Raw genomic sequence first — 19,138 nt, forward strand, 5'->3', positions numbered from 1 at the left:
GTCCATAGCACAACCATATCTTTGTCTGTGAAATGTTCTCATGATTTGAAAATACAGTATGTAGTATTAAGACAATGTTCCCCCAAGTGGCATATCTGTTCGGGGTTAAGTGTGGATCTCTCTTGGCTGTTGTGATCAAGCAGTAGCCATTTCCTCACAGTTTCCACTGTATCCCGGGTTGGAATGCCAGTGAAACCAGGAGGTGACATGGAATCAAACCATAGTTTCATTTTTACCCAGCTTTTGGTTTCTGAGCTTTTGTTGACAAGGTTAGAGACAGCTGGATGCCACTTGCTGGAAATTTGCCTTCAGACCCCAAATTATTAATAGTCCCATGAACTGAAAATATAGTGTGAGTACTTTTTTTTTTCTTTTCCCTTTATGTACCCCGACATTGTCTGGCAACCAGTCCATTATTTGCGTGCCTTCTGATTGTCTGGATGCATAAACAATTGTAATGGTGGTGAACATGAAGATACTGGAGGTGATGAAGGAGAAGCCGGTGGGGTGCTGCGTGCGCGGTTGTCAAGCAGGAGCAAAGCACGTTCCATTCAAGGAAACACGGAAACCCCCAAGAGACGCCACGGTGGCGTCATGAGGCGAAGGCGGCGCAGGTGAGTCTGCTGAGATTCGGCCGGATCTCTGCTGCCTCTTTAGTGTGGAAAGAGCAACGGGATGAGGATGCGTTCCGGCTGAAGGACCGGACCGCGGGACCCACTCGGATGGACAGATGTGCTCGGACTCGTTGACAGAGACTTGAGACCAGGCGAGTACCATCGGACGGCGCTAGCCCACATTTGGGCTGTCTGCTTTCGCCGACTGATGCATTGTGAGTGTTTTCCACCAGTGGACAGACATGGGCTGTTTGGGAGGGAAGACGGACGAAGAACGACTGGACGACAAAGTCAAACGAGAAGCCCACAAAAAGATCGACAGACAACTGCAAAAAGAACGACAAGCGTATAAAGCCACACACAGACTCCTGCTCCTCGGTCCGACCAGTCGCACTCGCCATTTGTCTGTCTGTCTCACTTCTGGTCTGTTTGTCTCACTTTCTGCCTGTCTGTTTTTGTAACTTCCTCTGTGTATCAATCTATTACCTGTCTGTTTTCCTGTGTCTCTGTTCCTGTCTGTGGTTCTTAATTTGTGTCTGCGTGCGTAGCTGCATGTCTCACAGTGTGTGTGTGTGTGTGTGTGTGTGTGCAGGAGCAGGAGAGTCTGGTAAGAGCACGATCGTCAAGCAGATGAGGATTCTTCATGTTGATGGTTTCAATGCTGAGTGAGTCACTTTCATGGTACTTTTATTGTGAAATTCCTTGAATCTCCTTCCTGACATTGGAGTTAACTTAAAACTAAAAGAATAAATGAAACATCTTTGGAAACTCACAAGTTCTTTGGCAAAAGTTGAATGGAGGCAACAGTACTTATTGGTTGTTGAAGACATTCCACCTTTATTCCAAAATGTTTCTTCACTTCTAATGTTAAGCATGGCATTTATGTCTGTGGTGGCGGTGTCCCCCGGTCCATGTAATGGAAAATTTGCTATCAGTATTATAACCCAGTAGTGAACCGTGAGACAGTCACATTTGGGTTGATTCAATGTCTGGTTCAAACCTGGGAGCACCTGGTAAGGTGTAAAATATTTGAAAAAAATGAATCAAGACACCTGTGAGAACCCCTTGTTGTTGCATCTTTGCTACATTCTCAAAAACTGTTTTCTGTCTTACCATTTGGCTATTTGTCTGCATTGTGTATATTGGCCTGAACCATTTACTTTCCATATGAGGATGTATAGAAATCAGTTTGGAACCAGATACCAGATACCAACATACTGGCACTGTATTGGTTGTCTGACATCTTTGCAGAGATAATACACTGCACTTGGTCTTTTTCCACATCTGTCATGTGACCAGCACTACGGGGCACCGCCAAGGTCTTCAACAACCAACCAGAATCCAGTTGCCTCCATTCAAATTCTGCAGATTACCGAGACCTGAATGACTGACAATCGACACAAAGTGCTTCGTTTCTCGAACGTTCTCACACTCAACATGTTTTTTTTACCCCAGAGAGAAGCAGCAGAAGATTCAAGACATCAGAAAGAATGTGAAAGATGCTATTGTGGTAGGTCCCGTAACCTCGGATCACATGACCAGGTGACTGACAGCAGACTCTGACACTGTGTGTGCGTGTTTGTGTTTCAGACCATCGTGTCAGCTATGAGCATGTTGACTCCACCCATGCCTCTGGGTAACCCTGTCAACCAGTTTAGAGTTGACTACATCAAGGGCATCGCACCGCTATCTGACTTTGAATACACAGAGGTAACACACGTGTGCACAAATACACACACTGTTAAGGTAGCTTGAAGGCACCTGGAGAGTTCTTGTTTGTTGCCACCATGTTAATGACCTGATGAAATGAGACAACTTGGGAGTGAGTCCACAAAGCTTAACACTCCCCCCACCCCCCCTCAACATACACCCCTGTGTGTCTCAGTGTGTGTCACCTGTGGCCTCGTTATTTGAAGGTCTCTCAGGACAAAAGACAACACAAGCATCTCTAAACTCTTTCACTATCAGTGTGGAAGGGTGTGTGGGGGGGGGGGGGGGCGGGCAATGCTGCGGTGGTGAGCACTGATGACACTTGATCTCTCTTAGGAGTTTTTTGAGCATGCTCAAAAGCTTTGGGAGGATGATGGCGTGAAGGCGTGTTACGAACGCGCTAACGAATTCCAGCTGATTGACTGCGCACAGTAGTAAGACACACGCATACGCACACACAAACGCAGGCCTCTGCTTAATTGTAACATTCCCAATGGCTCTTCTCTTGAGCCGTCACCTTATCGTGGTGGAGGGGTCTGTGTGTCACAATAATCCTAGGATTTAAGTTGTCGGGGGCTTTATGCCCCTAGTAGGGTTACCCAGGGCAAACAGGTCCTATGCGAGGAACCAGACAAAGCTCGGCTCAAATGGTCTCTTATGACAGAGATGGACAACTTAAATGATGGAGGGGGCAACAATTTTTGTCAGCGCTACCAGGGGGCCACATAGGACCACACACTTTCTAACCAGATGTATGACAAAAATGCCATTTTAAATATGGTCAAAATATGTCCACATCTGTTTTTTTTTTTTTTTTTTAACTAATCCAATGTACATCACAGTATCTTAATAATATTGAATGCTCAAATGCATGTACAAAATATCCACTCAACAACAAAGGCTTTGAAGCATTAAAAAAAAAATCATTTACTGTGATTTTTTAAAAAAAAAATTTTATTAACTGAGTGCAAAGGGCTCCCGTGCATAAAAATTACCATTCAAAGATGGCACAAAACTTCTGAACAGCAAACGAACTAAGTGCAAGAACTCATATTTTGTGCATTTTTCCCCACAAAGGCAGTATACATTAACTTTGGTTCCCAGCTTGCACTATGCCATTCAATGCTCAATTTTTGCCATAAGGACATTAATCATTATCATTCAAATGTTTAGGTTACCCGTAGTTTGTTGAACGTGTCTTAATTAAATTTGTTGACATGAAATCCTGACTGTGAGTTAGTTGTGTGCGACATAGTAACCTCCCAGTTAGTTCCGTTGAATGCTAAGTTATGGTGAGCTAAGCGTTATCTGGCATTTTATCAAATATATAGGTTTCTAGTGTAGTCTTCCAGCTAATTACGAGACAAAACCTCCTTCCCCGAGTTAAAGGAGCCTCCGTTTATCTTGTAAGGCTCATCAACGCCACAAAATAAATAAACAAATAAGTCAAATAAATCATGGCTGACAATGTCTCTAAGCAAACTACTTGTAAGGTTCAACAACATCACAAAAAAAATACAAAAATAAAATAAAATAAATCATCCATCCATCCATTTTCTCCCGCTTATCCGAGGTCGGGTCGCGGGGGCAGTAGCTTAAGCAGGGACGCACAGACTTACCTCTCCCCACCCACTTCATCCAGCTCTTCCGGGGGATCCCCCTGGGCAGGCCGAAGGATGTAGTCTCTCCGGCGTGTCCTGGGTCATCCCCAGGGTCTCCTCCCGGTGGGATGTGCCCGGAACACCTCACCGGGGAGGCGTCCGAGAGGCATCTGAATCAGATGCACCAGCCACCTCATCCGGCTCCTCTCAATGTGGAGGAGCAGCGGCTCTCCTCTGAGCTCCTCCCGGATGACCGAGCTTCTCACCCTCTCTCTAAGGGAGAGCCCGGACACCCTGCGGAGGAAACTCATTTCGGCCGCTTGTATGCGGGCTCTCGTTCTACGGTCAGCTCGTGACCGTAGGTGAGTGTAGGAACATAGATCGACCGGTAAATCGAGAGCTTGGCCTTTCGGCTTAGCTCCTTCTTCACCACAACAAACCGATACAAAGTCCGCATCACTGCAGGCGCTGCAGTGATCCACCTGTCAATTTCCCGTTCCATTCTTCCCTCACTCGTGAACAAGACCCCAAGATACTTGAACTCCTCCACTTGGGGCAGGATCTCATCCCCGACCCGGAGAGGGCACGGCACCCTTTTCCGACTGAGGACCACGGTCTCAGATTTGGAGGTGCTGATTCTCATCCCAGTCGCTTCACACTCGGCTGCGAACCACTCCAGTGAGAGTTGGAGATCACGGCTTGACGAAGCCAACAGAACCTCATCGTCTCCAAAAAGCATAAATAAATCATGGCTGACAATTTCTCTAAGCAAACTAGATAGATGGGCTTGCCTTTAAATTTTTGAACATATAAACTGCTTCCTATTCTTGATGTTATTCCTGATGGAGAAAACCTGGTGGAAGCATTACTAAGCGATGTGTGCCATCTAGTGGTGAATGGTGCTATTACAACTTAAAACTGATCCGGTATAGAAGAGGAAACATTTTTATAATCCCTCAAAATTTTGGGTAAAGAAATTTTAAAAAATGGGCCACCAGTTGCCCATCATTGCAGCTGTGGCCGAAGGTGGAGACCCTGGCTGTCCAATCCCTGGCTACAGAAGCTAGCTTTAGGGACGTGGAACATCAACCTGTGTGGCACGGAAGACCCTGAGCTGGTGTGCGAGGTCAAGAGATTCCGACAAGACTAGTTGGGCTCGCCTTGACACACAGCTTGGGCTCCGGTAACAGTCTTCTCGAGAGGGGTCAGAATCGAACTCTGGAATTGCCCACAGGGAGAGGTGTTGAGTAGGTGTGGGCATACTTATTGTCACCTGGCTCGGTGATTGCACATTGGGGTTCACCCCAGTAGACGAAAGAGGGTAGCCTCCCTCCGTCTTCGGGTGGTGGGATGGGACCTGACTGTTGTTTGTGCCAATGCACCAAACAGCAGCTCAGAGTACCCACCCTTTTTGAGTCCTTGTGGGGGTGCTGGAGAGCACTCCTGCAGGGGACTCCCTCGTTCTGCTAAGAGATGTCACCGCTCATGTGAGCAATGACAGTGAGACCTTATGATTGGGAGAAACCCGCTCCTCACCCCCCTGATTTGAACATGAGTGATTCTTTGTCATTGGACTCCTATACTCGTCCCGGCTCATCCATAATGAACACCATGTTGAGACATAACGGTGTGCATATGTGCACTTTGCACAGAGACGCTAGGCCACAGTTTGATGATCGACTTTGTGTTCGTATCATTGGACTTGCGGCTGCATGTCTTGGGACACTCTGGTGCAGAGCAGGGTGGAGCTGTCAACCGATTCTCACCTGGTGGTGTGTTGGCTCTAATGGTGGGGGAAGATCCCAGTCCGACCTGGCAGGCCCAAACATATTGTGAGGGTCTGCTGGGAACATCTGGTGGAGTTCCTTGTCAGAAGGAGCTTCAACTCCCACCTCCGTCAGAACTTTGCCCACGTCCAGGGGGAGGCGGGGGGCACTGAGTCCGAGTGGGCCATGTTCCACGCCTCCATTGTTGAGGCGGCCAATCAGACCTCTGGCCGTAAGGTGGTTAGTGCCTGTTGTGGCAGCAATCCCCAAACCTGTTGGTGGACACCAGCAGTAAGGGATGCCATCAACCTGAAGGAGTTCCATCAGGCCTTTTTGGCCACTGATGGGTACTGACGGACCAAGCGGAATGCAGCTTTAGTGGTCGCTGAGGCATAATCTCGGGTTTAGGAGGAGTTCAGTGAGGCAATGAAGAACGACTTCAAGAAAATTAGTCTCCACCATCAGGCGTCTCAGGAGGGGGAAGGAGTGCACCATCAACACTGTGTATTGTGGAAACGGGGTGCTGCTGTGCTGACCACCTCAATTCACCCAACACACTTTCTTATAAGGAAGTAGAGTCTGGTGACTCTAAGGCAGGCTCTCCTACCTCTGTGGTTGAAGTCGATGAGGTGGCTAAAAAGCTCCTCTGTAGCTGGGCCCCGAGGGTGGATGAGATTCATCCGGAGTTCCTAAACACGCTGGATGTTGTGGGACTGTCTTGACACGCCTCTACAACATCGCGTAGTAATCAGGGACAGTGCCTGTGGATTGACAGGCCGGGTTGGTCGTCCCCCTTTTTAAGAAGGGGGACCTCCTGTGTTCCAACTACAGGGGGATCCACACTCCTCAGCCTCCCTGCTGAGGTCTATTCGGGGGGTGCTGGAGAGGAGGGTACATCGGGAAGTCGAATCCCAGATTCAGGAGGAACAGTGTGGTTTTTGTCTTGGCTGTGGAACAGTGGACCAGCTCTGCACCCTCGGCAGTGTTCTGGAGGTTGCACTGGAGTTCGCCCAACCAGTCTACATGTGCTTTGTGGACTTGGAGAAGGCGTTTGACCCTGCCACGGTGTTGAGGGAGTCTGGTTTGGTAAACTCAGCATTACGTCTCTGCTTTTTGGAGAGGATGTGCTTCTGTCGGCTTTATCAAGCCGTGATCAACTCTCACTGGAGCTGTTCACACCAGAGTGTGAAGTGGTTGGGATGATAAACGGCATCTCCAAATCTGAGGCCATGGACCTCAGACAGAAACGTGTGCTGTGCCCTCTCCGGGTCAAGAATGAGATCCTGCCCAATGTGGAGGAGTTAAAGTATCTTGGGGTCTTATTTAAAGTGAGGGAAGTATAGAGCGAGAGATCGACAGCCGGGTCGGTGCGCCATCTGCAGTCATGCAGAGTCTGTATCGATCTGTCATGGTAAAGAGGGAGGTGAACCGAAAGACAAAGCTCTTGGTTTACCGGCGATCTAAGTTCCGACCCTTCACCCATGGTCACAAGTTGTGGGTTATGACCGAAAAAAACAAGATTGCAGATACAACCGGCTGAAATGAGCTTCCTCTGCAGGGTGTCCGGACTCTCCCTTAGAGATAGGGTGAGAAGCTCAGTCATCCAAGGGTGAGAAGCTCAGTCATCCAAGAGGGGCTCAGAGTCGAGCCGCTGCTCCTCCGCATAGAGAGGAGCCAGATGAAGTGGCTCGGGCATCTAGTTAGGATGCCTCCCAGACGCCTTCCTGGTGAGGTGTTTCCGGGCACGCCCCACCGGGAAGAGGCCCCTGGGACGACCCAGGACACGCTGGAGAAACTAAGTCTGGGAACGCCTCAGGAACACCCAGAAGAGCTGGACGAAGTGGCCGAGGAGAGGCAAGTCTGGGGTTCCCTGCTTAAGCGGCTGCCCCTGTGACCCGACCCCAGATAAGTGGAAGAAAATGGATGGGTGGATAGAATCCCAACAGTGTGTTTGTGTGCGTGCATGCGTCCACCCCAGCTTCCTGGACCGTTTGGACTCTGTGAGAAGGGCTGACTACACTCCTACTGACCAGGTAATCAAACCAAGTGACCAACCCGCCACAAGCTGTCGTCATTGCTAGGCAGATTCAGTCTGGTCTTCTCTTCAAGGATTTGCTGCGCTGTCGAGTTCTGACTTCAGGGATTTTCGAAACCAGGTTTCAAGTGGACAAGGTCAACTTTCAGTCAGTGTCATTTGGCGCGTCCCCTCTCCCAGCATGAACCAATCAGATGCTTTTCATGCTTCCAATGCAACCTCTGTGTGTGCATACTGTAGTATGTTTGACGTGGGAGGACAGAGGGATGAACGCAGGAAGTGGATCCAGTGTTTCAATGGTGAGAATCACTTTACACAGACACACACAAACACACACCGAGTGCCTTTGTTTGCTTGATCAGATGTGACGGCCATCATCTTCGTGGCTGCCAGTAGCAGCTACAACATGGTGATTAGAGAAGACAACTCAACCAATCGACTGCAAGAATCTCTGGACCTCTTCAGATCCATTTGGACAAACAGGTTCTCTGCTGATTGGCTCTGTTTAACTCCACCCGCTCATTGATTGGTTCTCTGCTGTGTGATTGGCTGCAGGTTTTTGAAGACTATCTCAGTCATTTTGTTCCTGAACAAACAGGATGTGCTCGCTGACAAAATATTGACAGGGAAATCCAAACTGGAGGATTATTTCCCTGAATACGGCAACTACACACTTCCTCCTGATGGTAACACACACGCACAGTGAATGTGGGCGCGCACACACACGTGACTTCCTTCCCGTGTGTGTGTGTTTCTAGCTGTTCCAGATAAGGATGAAGATGCTAGGGTGACCAGAGCAAAATTCTTTATCAGAGACGAGTTTTTGGTGAGGAAACAAATGTTATAATAATAGAATAATGGAGGTTTCACTTAATGACGTGTGTGAATATGCGTGTGCGCCAGAGGATCAGCACGGCGAGCGGCGACGGCAAACATTATTGTTATCCACACTTCACGTGCGCCGTGGACACGGAAAACATTCGGCGCGTGTTTAGCGACTGTCGTGACATCATCCAGCGCATGCACCTGCGACAGTACGAGCTCCTCTGATTGGCCGGTGGCCTCTCACTAGTCCCCGCCCACTTCCTGGACCAAGCCAACAAATATGAAGGTCACTGATTCCGAATCCCAACGAGGGCGGAAAACAATTCAATTTTACTTAAGTGGTCCAAAAATTATTTAGTAACTACAAATGTATCTTTGTTTATCTATCTTTGCCAGCAATATATAGTGACAGGCAGAACAACCAAATGAATTGAATAAAATAAACTGTTAGTGAAATTTTTGTTTGGTTATGTGTTGAGATTTTCTCATGTCAAATACAGTGTCGTGTATATGCTTTGGCTCAATAAAAGTATGGAAACACTTGACTAGAACTCAGCTGTCAAACTAATTTTTGCCACGGGCTCCATTGTAGTTCTGATTTCTCTCTGTATCACTGTATAGTGGCTTCATCCTATTATTACATATACACAATAAAATGATGGATGACAATTTTTGAAATCCAAAGTGAAGCAAATTCGTTTTGCTCAATTTTATTTTAAAAAGGGGTTTGGTAATAACATATTTTTTTTTGCAAGAAACAGGAACTACCTGTAGATGCACACGATTGGTCGGATTTGGGTTACATTCACGCGGCACGGTGGACTGGTTAGCACATCTGTGTCACATTTCTGAGGAGCGGGATTCAAATCCCAGGCCCGCCTGTGTGGCGTTTGCATAATCTTACAAATACATTGGAAAATAGTAACATTTATTGATCATTATTCTTGTTGAAAATCTTGTTTGAAATCCTATGGGCAATCTGTAATTTCTTCACAAAAATGAGTGAAATTTCCACCATATGAATCAGTGTTTTCATTTACACGTCTGCAACTTCGGCTCACAGTGGCTCTATATACTGTATGTACCTTTTAGAAAACATCTACCACCATTTCCGGTTACAACTTCAGTACACATCAATGTAATATTTAGCCTGTACCAGAAAATTCAAGAAGATATCAGCGCTCCTAGACTAACTTTTTGCACTGGTGCGCCCATCATTTTTTCTTGGGTCCTCCAGCCCAAAAGTTAGGTGCACCAAAATTTTCAACCGCATCACATTCAACATCACAGTACGACAGATGAAAAAGAAAACAAAAAAAAGTATACTGACTGGTAAATGATTAAGTAACGATCTGGTCAACAAAGTTCTTCATCTGAAGCACAATTCCACAAGACAGGAACTTACCGAAAAGCATTGGTGCTCTTGGTGCTCCATGTCAGAGCGTTTGTTAGGACTTTCGGACAAATCAGGCCTTAGCTGAAGAACATATCCAGAATGAAGGGTTGCATGTTCCAAGCAGACCAGGGGCCTCATGTACAAAGACTTGGGTGGATTTCCTACTAAAACATGGCGTACGCTCAAATCCAGAAAACGTCATACGCACAAAAATATCCAGATGTATGAAACTCTGCTTACTCATGAATCCAAGCACATTTCCTTCGTACATTCCAATCAACGTGGAAATGAGCGCACATGTTGGAGTAGCCGACGCCTCCGTGTCCACGCCCAATTTGAATATGCAAATCACATTTAAATGAACCCTGCACCTGAGATGCCGATCTCTGCATGATCAGAAAAAAAGGAAAATGAGCAAGGTAATGAAGAAAAATATTTTTTCTGAATGTGAAGTTGCTCAATGAAGTGGAGGCACGCAAGAAAATCCTCTTTGGCACGCTGTCCTACGGCGTTAACAACACGCGAAAGAGGAGTGAATGGGACAGCGCGTGTGCGGCTGTCAATGCTGCGGAGACAGAACAGCGCGCACACTTTGAACTAAAAAGGAAGTGGTCAGACATTAAGGTGGATGTGAAGCGGAGGACAGCTGCCCACCGCCAAAGTGTGGCAGAAAAAAAGGCATAAATGATCGCCTCGATCAATTAATAGGTGTCCGCACAAATATCAGAGGTTCATTAAATACATTGGTTAACAAATTAATTCTCAGTCCTTGCCTCAATTGCATTTTTGAAATCAAATGTTGCCGGGCATGAATTGTTCATCAGTGCTAATTATTCATGTGTCTCTGGTGTGCAGATTTATGAGAACAGTTTCCCAGAATCACCTCTAAGTGTCGCCAAAGCACCAAAAGATGCAGAAACGTGCGTACGCCAGCCAAGCAGTTGGCGTGAGGCACCGCACATTTCCAGGCTCTTGGCACTCTTGATACATCTGAACTTGTCCGTGAAAAAGAACAGACGCCACGTTTCTGTGCGTACGCACCTTTTGTACATGAGGCCCCAGAAGAATCTCATCCATGCTTTTATCTCCTTTAGACTGTTGACAATTGGAATGGTTTTCTGACCAGAGCAAAGAGATCAGGGGCCTTACTTATCAACGCTGCATATGCACAAAACAGGGCCTGAAAGATGCTTACGCAGGTTCCTGCTAAAAATGTATGTGACCTGTCAGAGAAACTTAATGTGAAAAAGTACCCACGAGTATGGAAACTCTAACCCACCCGTACCCATATTTTGGAGCCAAGGAAATGTAGCGACGCATGAGGTGGTAAAACGTTAATTATGGATTAGATTTTGCACTTTGTTGTGTTGTCTGTCCTTCTTTTAATGATGATACTCCTCCTGCCTTTAAATTATCCTCGGGGATAAATAGACTTATTGATCTATCGATTCAGATGGATCTGATGCAAAATTAAATTGCCGTCTGGCGATGGGCACAATTACTTTTTGATTGGCATCTACTTTTAAGCTGGAACGTTTTTTTTTTTATTTTTTTTTTAAATTTCCTCTACAGGTGTGCATATCGCAATAATTCCCAACAGGTGTGTGTAAAATGCGTATTGATTAAAAATTCCATTTGGTGTGTGGCGTGCGCAGGTGAGTTCGCCATGTCCTACCAGCGCTCACCGACCACTCCCAACTGGAATAAACGAAGGCAATATTAAACCATTTATTTTATGTGCAATAAAAGATTGAACAGTACTTTTCCGGTTTTGTCTCTCAGCCATGCCGCTGTCTCGATATTATCCACACGGACAAAAAGCCCTTCATTTTACCACCGGTTGTACATGTTTAAAATGTGGTATACTGATGTAAATTTGTGTGGAAATCATAGGTCTTCGCATGACGGTCAAAGGCGCTAAAAAGCTTGGGGAACGCTGCCTTTATACCCTTTCCAAAAAATTTGAATATCATGAAAAGTTTATTTCCATAATTCCATTCAAAAAGTTACAATTTCATAAATTACAGATTCAGGGCCCACAATTTAAAGAATTTCAAGTATTTATTTGTTTATTTTTCCATAATTTGAGTTTCCAGCTCATAAACCCAGAAAATCATGACTTCAAAATATTACAATACTGTGAAGAAATCAGCCCAAATTTTGCAGGCCATAAATGTTTTAAATTGAGTGTCACACACACTAATCATCTACTAAACTCAAAGCACCTGCACAGGTTTTCCCAGGTGTCATTAAATTGCTTCAGTTGGGTTCAGTTGGGTTTCGCTTTTTGTCACATATCGGACATCTAAAAGTGTTTTCATTTTATAATCCAGCTAAAACAATATTTAGGAAAGGCATTTGATTGCAAAATAATCAAGTACTTAACAATATAATGCACTGCAAGTGACACGAACGCAAAGGAATTCACCTCAGTCATGACGCTTTGTGTTGACATGGTCCTTGTCATACAAGATCTCAGTTAGTTCAACGGGAGCTGTTGAGGCAGTTCGACACAGCAGTCATCGAATCAGTCCTGTGTTCATCCATCACAGTCTGGTTCGGTGCTGCCACAAAAAAGGACAAACTCCAACTGCAACGTACAATCAGGACTGCTGGAAAACTTGTCGGTACCCCCCCTAACCACCCTTGAGGACTTGTCTATTGTCATACTAGAGCAACTCCAACTACCGGAGACAAATTCCTTGTGTGTTTTTGAACATACTTGGCAAATAAAGAGGAATCTGATTCTGATTTGTCAAATCTAAAATGGTGTATCAATGCCCATTTGCTGGCAGTTTTCAGTAGAAAACAAATTAAACCCATCTTGAAAATTACAGTGTATTTACATCAGACATCTCCGGCCAATCCCGTGAAAAAAAGTACTAAACGAGAAAACTGGTCAACTGTAGGGAATGTATTGATTGTACTCGACAAGTTAATTCGTCAACAGCACTGAATGCGTTAATACATAATATACAGTACACACGTCAAGGTACAATTTTGTAATTGTTTTATTCTTGGAAGCATTATCCAATGCCTTGATTTTAGTGAAGTTAGTACACAGTCACAGCCAAGAAAGCAATTGTACTAATAATTTCTCAACTGGGTTTAAACAATACTGTACAAACACGCTAATAAAGAAATACTCACATAAACTCAACGTACGGTAATCTGAATGTACGGGGCCAGTACCGGTTCTGACAGGGCCACCACCTAAAAAGGGTTCATGTCGGACCTTGTGTAATGCTGCACACAAATGGAATTGGAAAGTTGCCAACAGATGTGAAATCAGCCCTAAGTGTCAATGTTTTTAAGTCCATCTTAAAAACTACAGTCCCCTCCAAAAGTACTGGAATGGCAAGGTCAATTCAATTGTTTTTGTTGTACTGAAGACATTTGGTTTTAAGATCAAAAGATGAATACGAGACAAAAGTTCAGAATTCCAGATTTTATTTCATAGTATTTACATTTTGAAGAGTTTAACAAGTCAGGACAGAGCACCTTTTGTTGGAAGTCACCCACTTTTCAAGTGAGCAAAAGTATTGGAACATGTGACTGATGGGTGTTTCTAGTTGCTCATGTGTTGCTATTTAGATTGATTGCTTAAACATTAGTGCTTTATTTTTGGCTTTGGGGTTCAGCTGTGAAAACTGGATTTTCTGTTAAGAAAACATGCTGTTTATAGGAGAAAAGCAAACCATTTTCAAGCTGAGAAGAGGGAAAATCGATCAGAGCTATTGCACAAACATTGGGCATAGCCAATACAACAATTTGGAATATCCTGAAGAAGAAAGAAACTATGGTGTACTGAGCAACAGACATTGAACAGGTCACCCAAGGGTATCAACAGCAGTTGATGACAGAAACACTGTGAGAGCTGCGAAGAAACGCCCAAAGACAACAGTCAGTGACATCACTGCCAACCTCCACAGGGCAGGGGTGACGGTATCACAATCCACTATTGGAAGAAGACTCCGAGAGAAGAAATATACAGGCTATACCACAAGATGGAAACCACTCATTAGCAAAAAGAATCCGAAGGCCAGATTTGCAAAGAAGTACAGAGATGAGCCACAAACGTTTTATGGACTGATGAGACCGAGAGTAACCTCTACCAGTGATGGAAAGGTCAAAGTATGGAGAAAGAAAGGGATTGCCGAATTCTTTATGGTGGCAGCAAACTCAATTCAACTCACTTCACAATAGGCAGCACTTTAATAAATGGTGAACATTTCTTCCAAAAAAGAGAGGTTTCAAGATGTTTAATTCCACTCCCAGTTTAAGTTTAAAATAAATATAATTACATGTTGTTACAAAACAACCACAACTTGGCTGTAAGGTCCACTAGCTTAATCCTAACAAAAGACGACCAAAACGCCATTGACATCATTACAGTTAGCATCGACAGTCCCGGTTTCACAACCCTTTAAAACGGATATGGTGGAACAATACGTGTAGACAGATAATATCACATTACTCACAGGTATATATCTTTCTTGGTCTACGAAAAATGGCTAATATCACAGCAACGTACAGAGTAGTAGAACAGCTGGTCTAGTCTTCTTCCTTCTTCGTTTGTCTGCATGAATGTATTATACAGTACTGCCTCCTGGTGGCCAAGGCGGGCATACCAGAAGGCGAAGAACTGATGAAGAATTAGATCATGAGAGACACACTGTTTAATGCTTTACAGTTGATTTCATTATTTTATCACTCTGTGTTTTTATAATGTACAATATTATATAGTGCTATTGCTAACTCATCAAAAAAAAAAAAAAACATTTTTGGGGCGATGGGGAGGCTGGAACAGATTCACGGCATTTCCATTCATTTCAATGGGGAAATATTGCCAACTGCCTGCTTCCCTACTCTGTTGCGATGCCTCTGGTGGTCGTGGTAGTCAGTGCGCCCCCAGTGGACAGAATTAGCAACAAGTTATTTTATTGAAGAATAGCAGCGAGGGTTCTTTCCCCACGTCCGAATTGGACCCCCTGACAAGCCAGCCTTGGCCCGTGGGCCGTACGTTTGACACACCTGCTCAAACTGATGAAAATGATCAGAAGAGTGATCAATACCAATATCTTGGGCCCGGACAGCGACCATATTGTTATCAAAGATTTGATGCGATCAACTTCTTAAACACCTGACCTACAATTCCATTATAAACATGCTGGCAATTTTTGGATTTGAGTTCTGTCACATTTCTGTGGGGCCAATGATGTATGACTCGTGCACTCACTGTAGTTGTCTCGCCATGCTGCACTATTTGCATATACTGGCCACTCATGCCAGAGTAGCATTTGCTCCATTTGCACACTGACTGAGGAGTATCTGTAACATTTGCACAACCGACATTGTCCCAGATGATCGCACTACTCGTCACTTTAAACCGCATCCACTCCTTGAAGTCTCGGCGCCCTTTGCACAAATGGTCATTGCACCGGACTATTGCAATATTAGTCATTCGAACTGCTCGAAGTGCACGATTGTCCCAAAAAAAAAAAAAACCATGTACCGGCTTTACAAGATAACTAGCAACCCTTTACTGCTCAGTGACTGTTTTTTTTTTTTTTTGTCAATGTCTTTCTGTCTCCAAGTGTTTTCTGTCTGTTGTCGTACTCGTGCGGCTCCAACTACCGGAGACAAATTCCTTGTGTGTTTTTTGGACATACTTGGCAAATAAAGATGATTCTGATTCTGATGAAGGTATATGTATTTATATATTTGATATACTTGCATATTTGTTATTATACCTGCAGTATATACTTAATATACTGTTTTTGACCGTATTGCTTAATGTTGTTCTGTCAAATTGTTGAAGTGAAATAAAAGCATCTCACGTGGTTCTTCGTGATTCGACACGAACACTCTGCATGGCTTCTCTTTAACAGTCGACAAGAAAAAGTCAGCCTGTAATTTGATGTTTTATTTTGAGGGCTTTTGGGAGGCGTTGCAGTCTTCACCGGATTGGCTGCGGTGGTTGCCCGTCAGTGGATGAGGGCGGGGGCCAGGGACGTGAGTTCGCCCGAGAGAAAAGGGGAGAGAGAGAGAAAACAAAAAGTCTGAAAAGATCTGCGCGCCTCCAGTTACGTTTGTTTGGCCCCAAAAGACGTAATGGAAGTTTGTGACTGAAAGAGAAGGCTGAAAGCACCCTTCTGCTTCTTCTTTTTCTCTTTGTCTTGATGTTTTTTTCGGGTTTGAGTTCGGAGCGGCTCACACGTCGGCTCGACGACTTTGTGCGTGTGCGTGTGTACGCGATGCCCCCGGCGGTGGTACCGGTCCCGGTTCCCTTTGGGTGGAAACACCTTTGACAGTCCACCCCAGAACCAGAATCAGAGAGCCGAACCAGCGGCAGAAGGATCCAGACTTGAGCCAACATGTCCTCCGAGCTGCTGGGGGGTTTCATCTTCAGGGTGCTGCTGCCCCTCAGCCTAACTGCAGGTTGGTTCTTCTATTAATCTCATCATCATCATCATCATGATTATTCATATCATTACTGCATTATTATCATTATCATTATGAACAAAGAGCACTTAAATATTGCACTTGAATATTGATTGACAAATGATCACATACTCATCACTAATCCTGTTGGCCACCTGACATTTGAGACAACATTAATAATTCATAATTAAACAATTCAAATTGGGGTTTTTTAAGCACAAAAAGGTCACAAGCGCACACTGATGCTTGAACGCAGACATTTTGCAAGGGGAATGTTGTCGTTTATGAAAAATCAAACCAATTAGAAACAAAAAAAAAGGATGGCTGACTGGTTAGCACATCTGCGTCACAGTTCTGAGGTTGCAGGTTCAAATCCGGCTACGCCTGTGTGGAGTTGGCATGCTCTACCCGTGCCAGCGTGGGTTTTCTCCGGTTCCTCCGGTTTCCTCCCACATCCAAAAAACATGCGTAGTGGGCTAATTGAAGACTAAATTGTGAATATGAGTGCGAGTGGTTGTTTGTCCATGTGTGCCCTGCGATTGACTGGCAACCAGCTCAGGGCGTACCCCGCCTCTCGCCTAGAGTCAGCTGGGATAGGCGTCAGCACGCCCCCGACCCATCAGGAGGCTGAGCGGTACGGAAAATGGATGGATGGATGGAAACAAAAAGTACAACATTTGTACATGTTTTTGTAAACATTGTTAACGTTTCAATAGAAACCACGGGCTGGCGCGAACAGGTGGAGACGAAAACTAAACGAGATGACAAGACATCAACATGGGACACAGGAATACTTGACAAAACATGAAACCAATTAAATCAAAACCAAGTCAAACAAAAACAAATCATGACACTGTCTTCTTTGACTGATGGGTCAACTAAATACTGAAACAAACGAGTCAAGACGATATGTTGAGAAACATCCATCCATTTTCTGAGCCGCTTCTCCTCACGCGGGTCGCGGGCGTGCTGGAGCCTATCCCAGCTGTCATCAGGCAGGAGGCGGGGTACACCCTGAACCGGTTGCCAGCCAATCGCAGGGCACGTAGAAACAAACAACCATTCGCACTCACAGTCACGCCTACGGGCAATTTAGATTCTCCAATTAATGCATGTTTTGGGGATGTGGGAGGAAACCGGAGTGCCCGGAGAAAACCCACGCAGGCACGGGGAGAACATGCAAACTCCACACAGGCGGGGTCGGGGATTGAACCCGGGTCCTCAGAACTGTGAGGCTGACGCTCTAACCAGTCGGCCACCGTGCCGCCTGTTGAGAAACATCCATCCATCCGTCCATTTTCTGAGCCGCTTCTCCTCACTCGGGTCGCGGGCGTGCTGGAGCCTATCCCAGCTGTCATCGGGCAGGAGGCGGGGTGCACCCTGGACTGGTTGCCAGCCAATCGCAGGGCACATACAAACAAACAGACATTCCCACTCACAGTCACACCTACGGGCAATTATAGAGTGTCCAATTAATGCATGTTTTTGGGATGTGGGAGGAAACCGCAGTGCCCGGAGAAAACCCACGCAGGCACGGGGAGAACATGCAAACTCCACACAGGCGGGGCCGGGGATTGAACCCGGGTCCTCAGAACTGTGAGGCTGACGCTCTAACCAGTCGGCCACCGTGCCGCCTGTTGAGAAACATCCATCCATCCGTCCATTTTCTGAGCCGCTTCTCCTCACTCGGGTCGCGGGCGTGCTGGAGCCTATCCCAGCTGTCATCGGGCAGGAGGCGGGGTGCACCCTGGACTGGTTGCCAGCCAATCGCAGGGCACATACAAACAAACAGACATTCCCACTCACAGTCACACCTACGGGCAATTTTAGAGTGTCCAATTAATGCATGTTTTTGGGATGTGGGAGGAAACCGGAGTGCCCGGAGAAAACCCACGCAGGCACGGGGAGAACATGCAAACTCCACACAGGCGGGGCCGGGGATTGAACCCGGGTCCTCAGAACTGTGAGGCTGACGCTCTAACCAGTCGGCCACCTTGCCGCCTGTTGAGAAACAATCAAGCTATATTCTTTCAGTCGAATTTTCTGTTGGCGACATCACATAAAAACACTCCCCAAAAAGGACTTTTTTTTTTCTGACATAAAAAAAATCAATTTCTCCGGAAGCCATCATCAGAATCAGAATCAGAATCATCTTTATTTGCCAAGTATGTCCAAAACACACAAGGAATTTGTCTCCGGTAGTTGGAGCCGCTCTAGTATAACAGACAGTCAATTTACAGAACACTCATCAGATTTTTCAAATTCTTGGTGCCTTATGCTCAGTTTGAAGTGGCCCTTCCAACCAGACTCAGCATTTTGACAGGTTGGCTTTTTGGACAAACTTGACCTATTGCTAATTGGAGTGATTAGGAATTCGGAAATGATGAACGAGTCCAAACGCGGTCATTCATCAGGCATCATTTCGGCCCATACAAGCTTATTGGTGGATGTTTTGAGCTGAAACCTGTCAGCCAATCAGAGAAGGCCTTCCCCAAGTCGTAAACAAAATAAAAGAGTTAAGACCATATGTTGAGAAATAATAAGCTATCCTCTTTCACTCAAATTTGAAGGCATTTTTGGACCAGATTTTCTTTTGTCGACATCACAGAAAAAACACAAAAGGATTTTTTTTTTCGACCCAAAAAACTAAATTTCTCCAAAAGTCAGTCATATTTTCCAGATTCTTGCTGCGTTGTACTCCGGTTGAAGGGACCCTTTCAAACAGACTTAGCCTTTTTCCCTGCATT

At 45.4% G+C, this 19,138-nt stretch overlaps 2 protein-coding genes across 12 annotated transcripts in view; both read left to right on the forward strand.

Moving 5' to 3' along the window:
- Positions 1 to 856: 856 nt before the first annotated feature.
- On the forward strand, positions 857 to 9,043 carry LOC133396369 (guanine nucleotide-binding protein G(olf) subunit alpha-like). Its single transcript, XM_061666153.1, has 12 exons — positions 857 to 992; positions 1,207 to 1,279; positions 2,070 to 2,124; positions 2,205 to 2,324; positions 2,661 to 2,758; positions 7,670 to 7,724; positions 7,801 to 7,874; positions 7,967 to 8,025; positions 8,089 to 8,209; positions 8,282 to 8,412; positions 8,485 to 8,552; positions 8,630 to 9,043. The coding sequence occupies exons 1-12, from the start codon at positions 857 to 859 to the stop codon at positions 8,774 to 8,776; spliced, it is 1,137 nt and encodes a 378-aa protein (XP_061522137.1). The 3' UTR covers positions 8,777 to 9,043.
- A 6,925-nt stretch (positions 9,044 to 15,968) lies between these two features.
- The window catches only part of LOC133396498 (piezo-type mechanosensitive ion channel component 2-like), a 41,051-nt gene continuing 37,881 nt past the window's right edge, over positions 15,969 to 19,138 (forward strand). For all 11 annotated transcript variants that reach the window (XM_061666413.1, XM_061666410.1, XM_061666414.1 and 8 more), the window contains exon 1: positions 15,969 to 16,388. Coding sequence is in view for 10 of the 11 variants with exons in the window: in XM_061666410.1 (XP_061522394.1) it covers positions 16,325 to 16,388 (64 nt within the window). In the remaining variant the exon portion in view is untranslated. The remainder of the gene's footprint in view (positions 16,389 to 19,138) is intronic.

Source organism: Phycodurus eques, chromosome 21, assembly GCF_024500275.1.
Source record: "Phycodurus eques isolate BA_2022a chromosome 21, UOR_Pequ_1.1, whole genome shotgun sequence".
Classification (NCBI taxonomy): Eukaryota; Metazoa; Chordata; class Actinopteri; order Syngnathiformes; family Syngnathidae; genus Phycodurus; species Phycodurus eques.

Coding starts and splice junctions, on each gene's coding strand:
- LOC133396369 (XM_061666153.1), top strand. CDS start 857: ATGGGCTGTTTGGGAGGGAAGACGGACGAAGAACGACTGGACGACAAA. Junction 7,875..7,966: donor GTGGACAAGGTCAACTTTCA/GTCAGTGTCATT, acceptor TGCATACTGTAG/TATGTTTGACGTGGGAGGAC. Junction 8,413..8,484: donor CTACACACTTCCTCCTGATG/GTAACACACACG, acceptor GTGTGTTTCTAG/CTGTTCCAGATAAGGATGAA.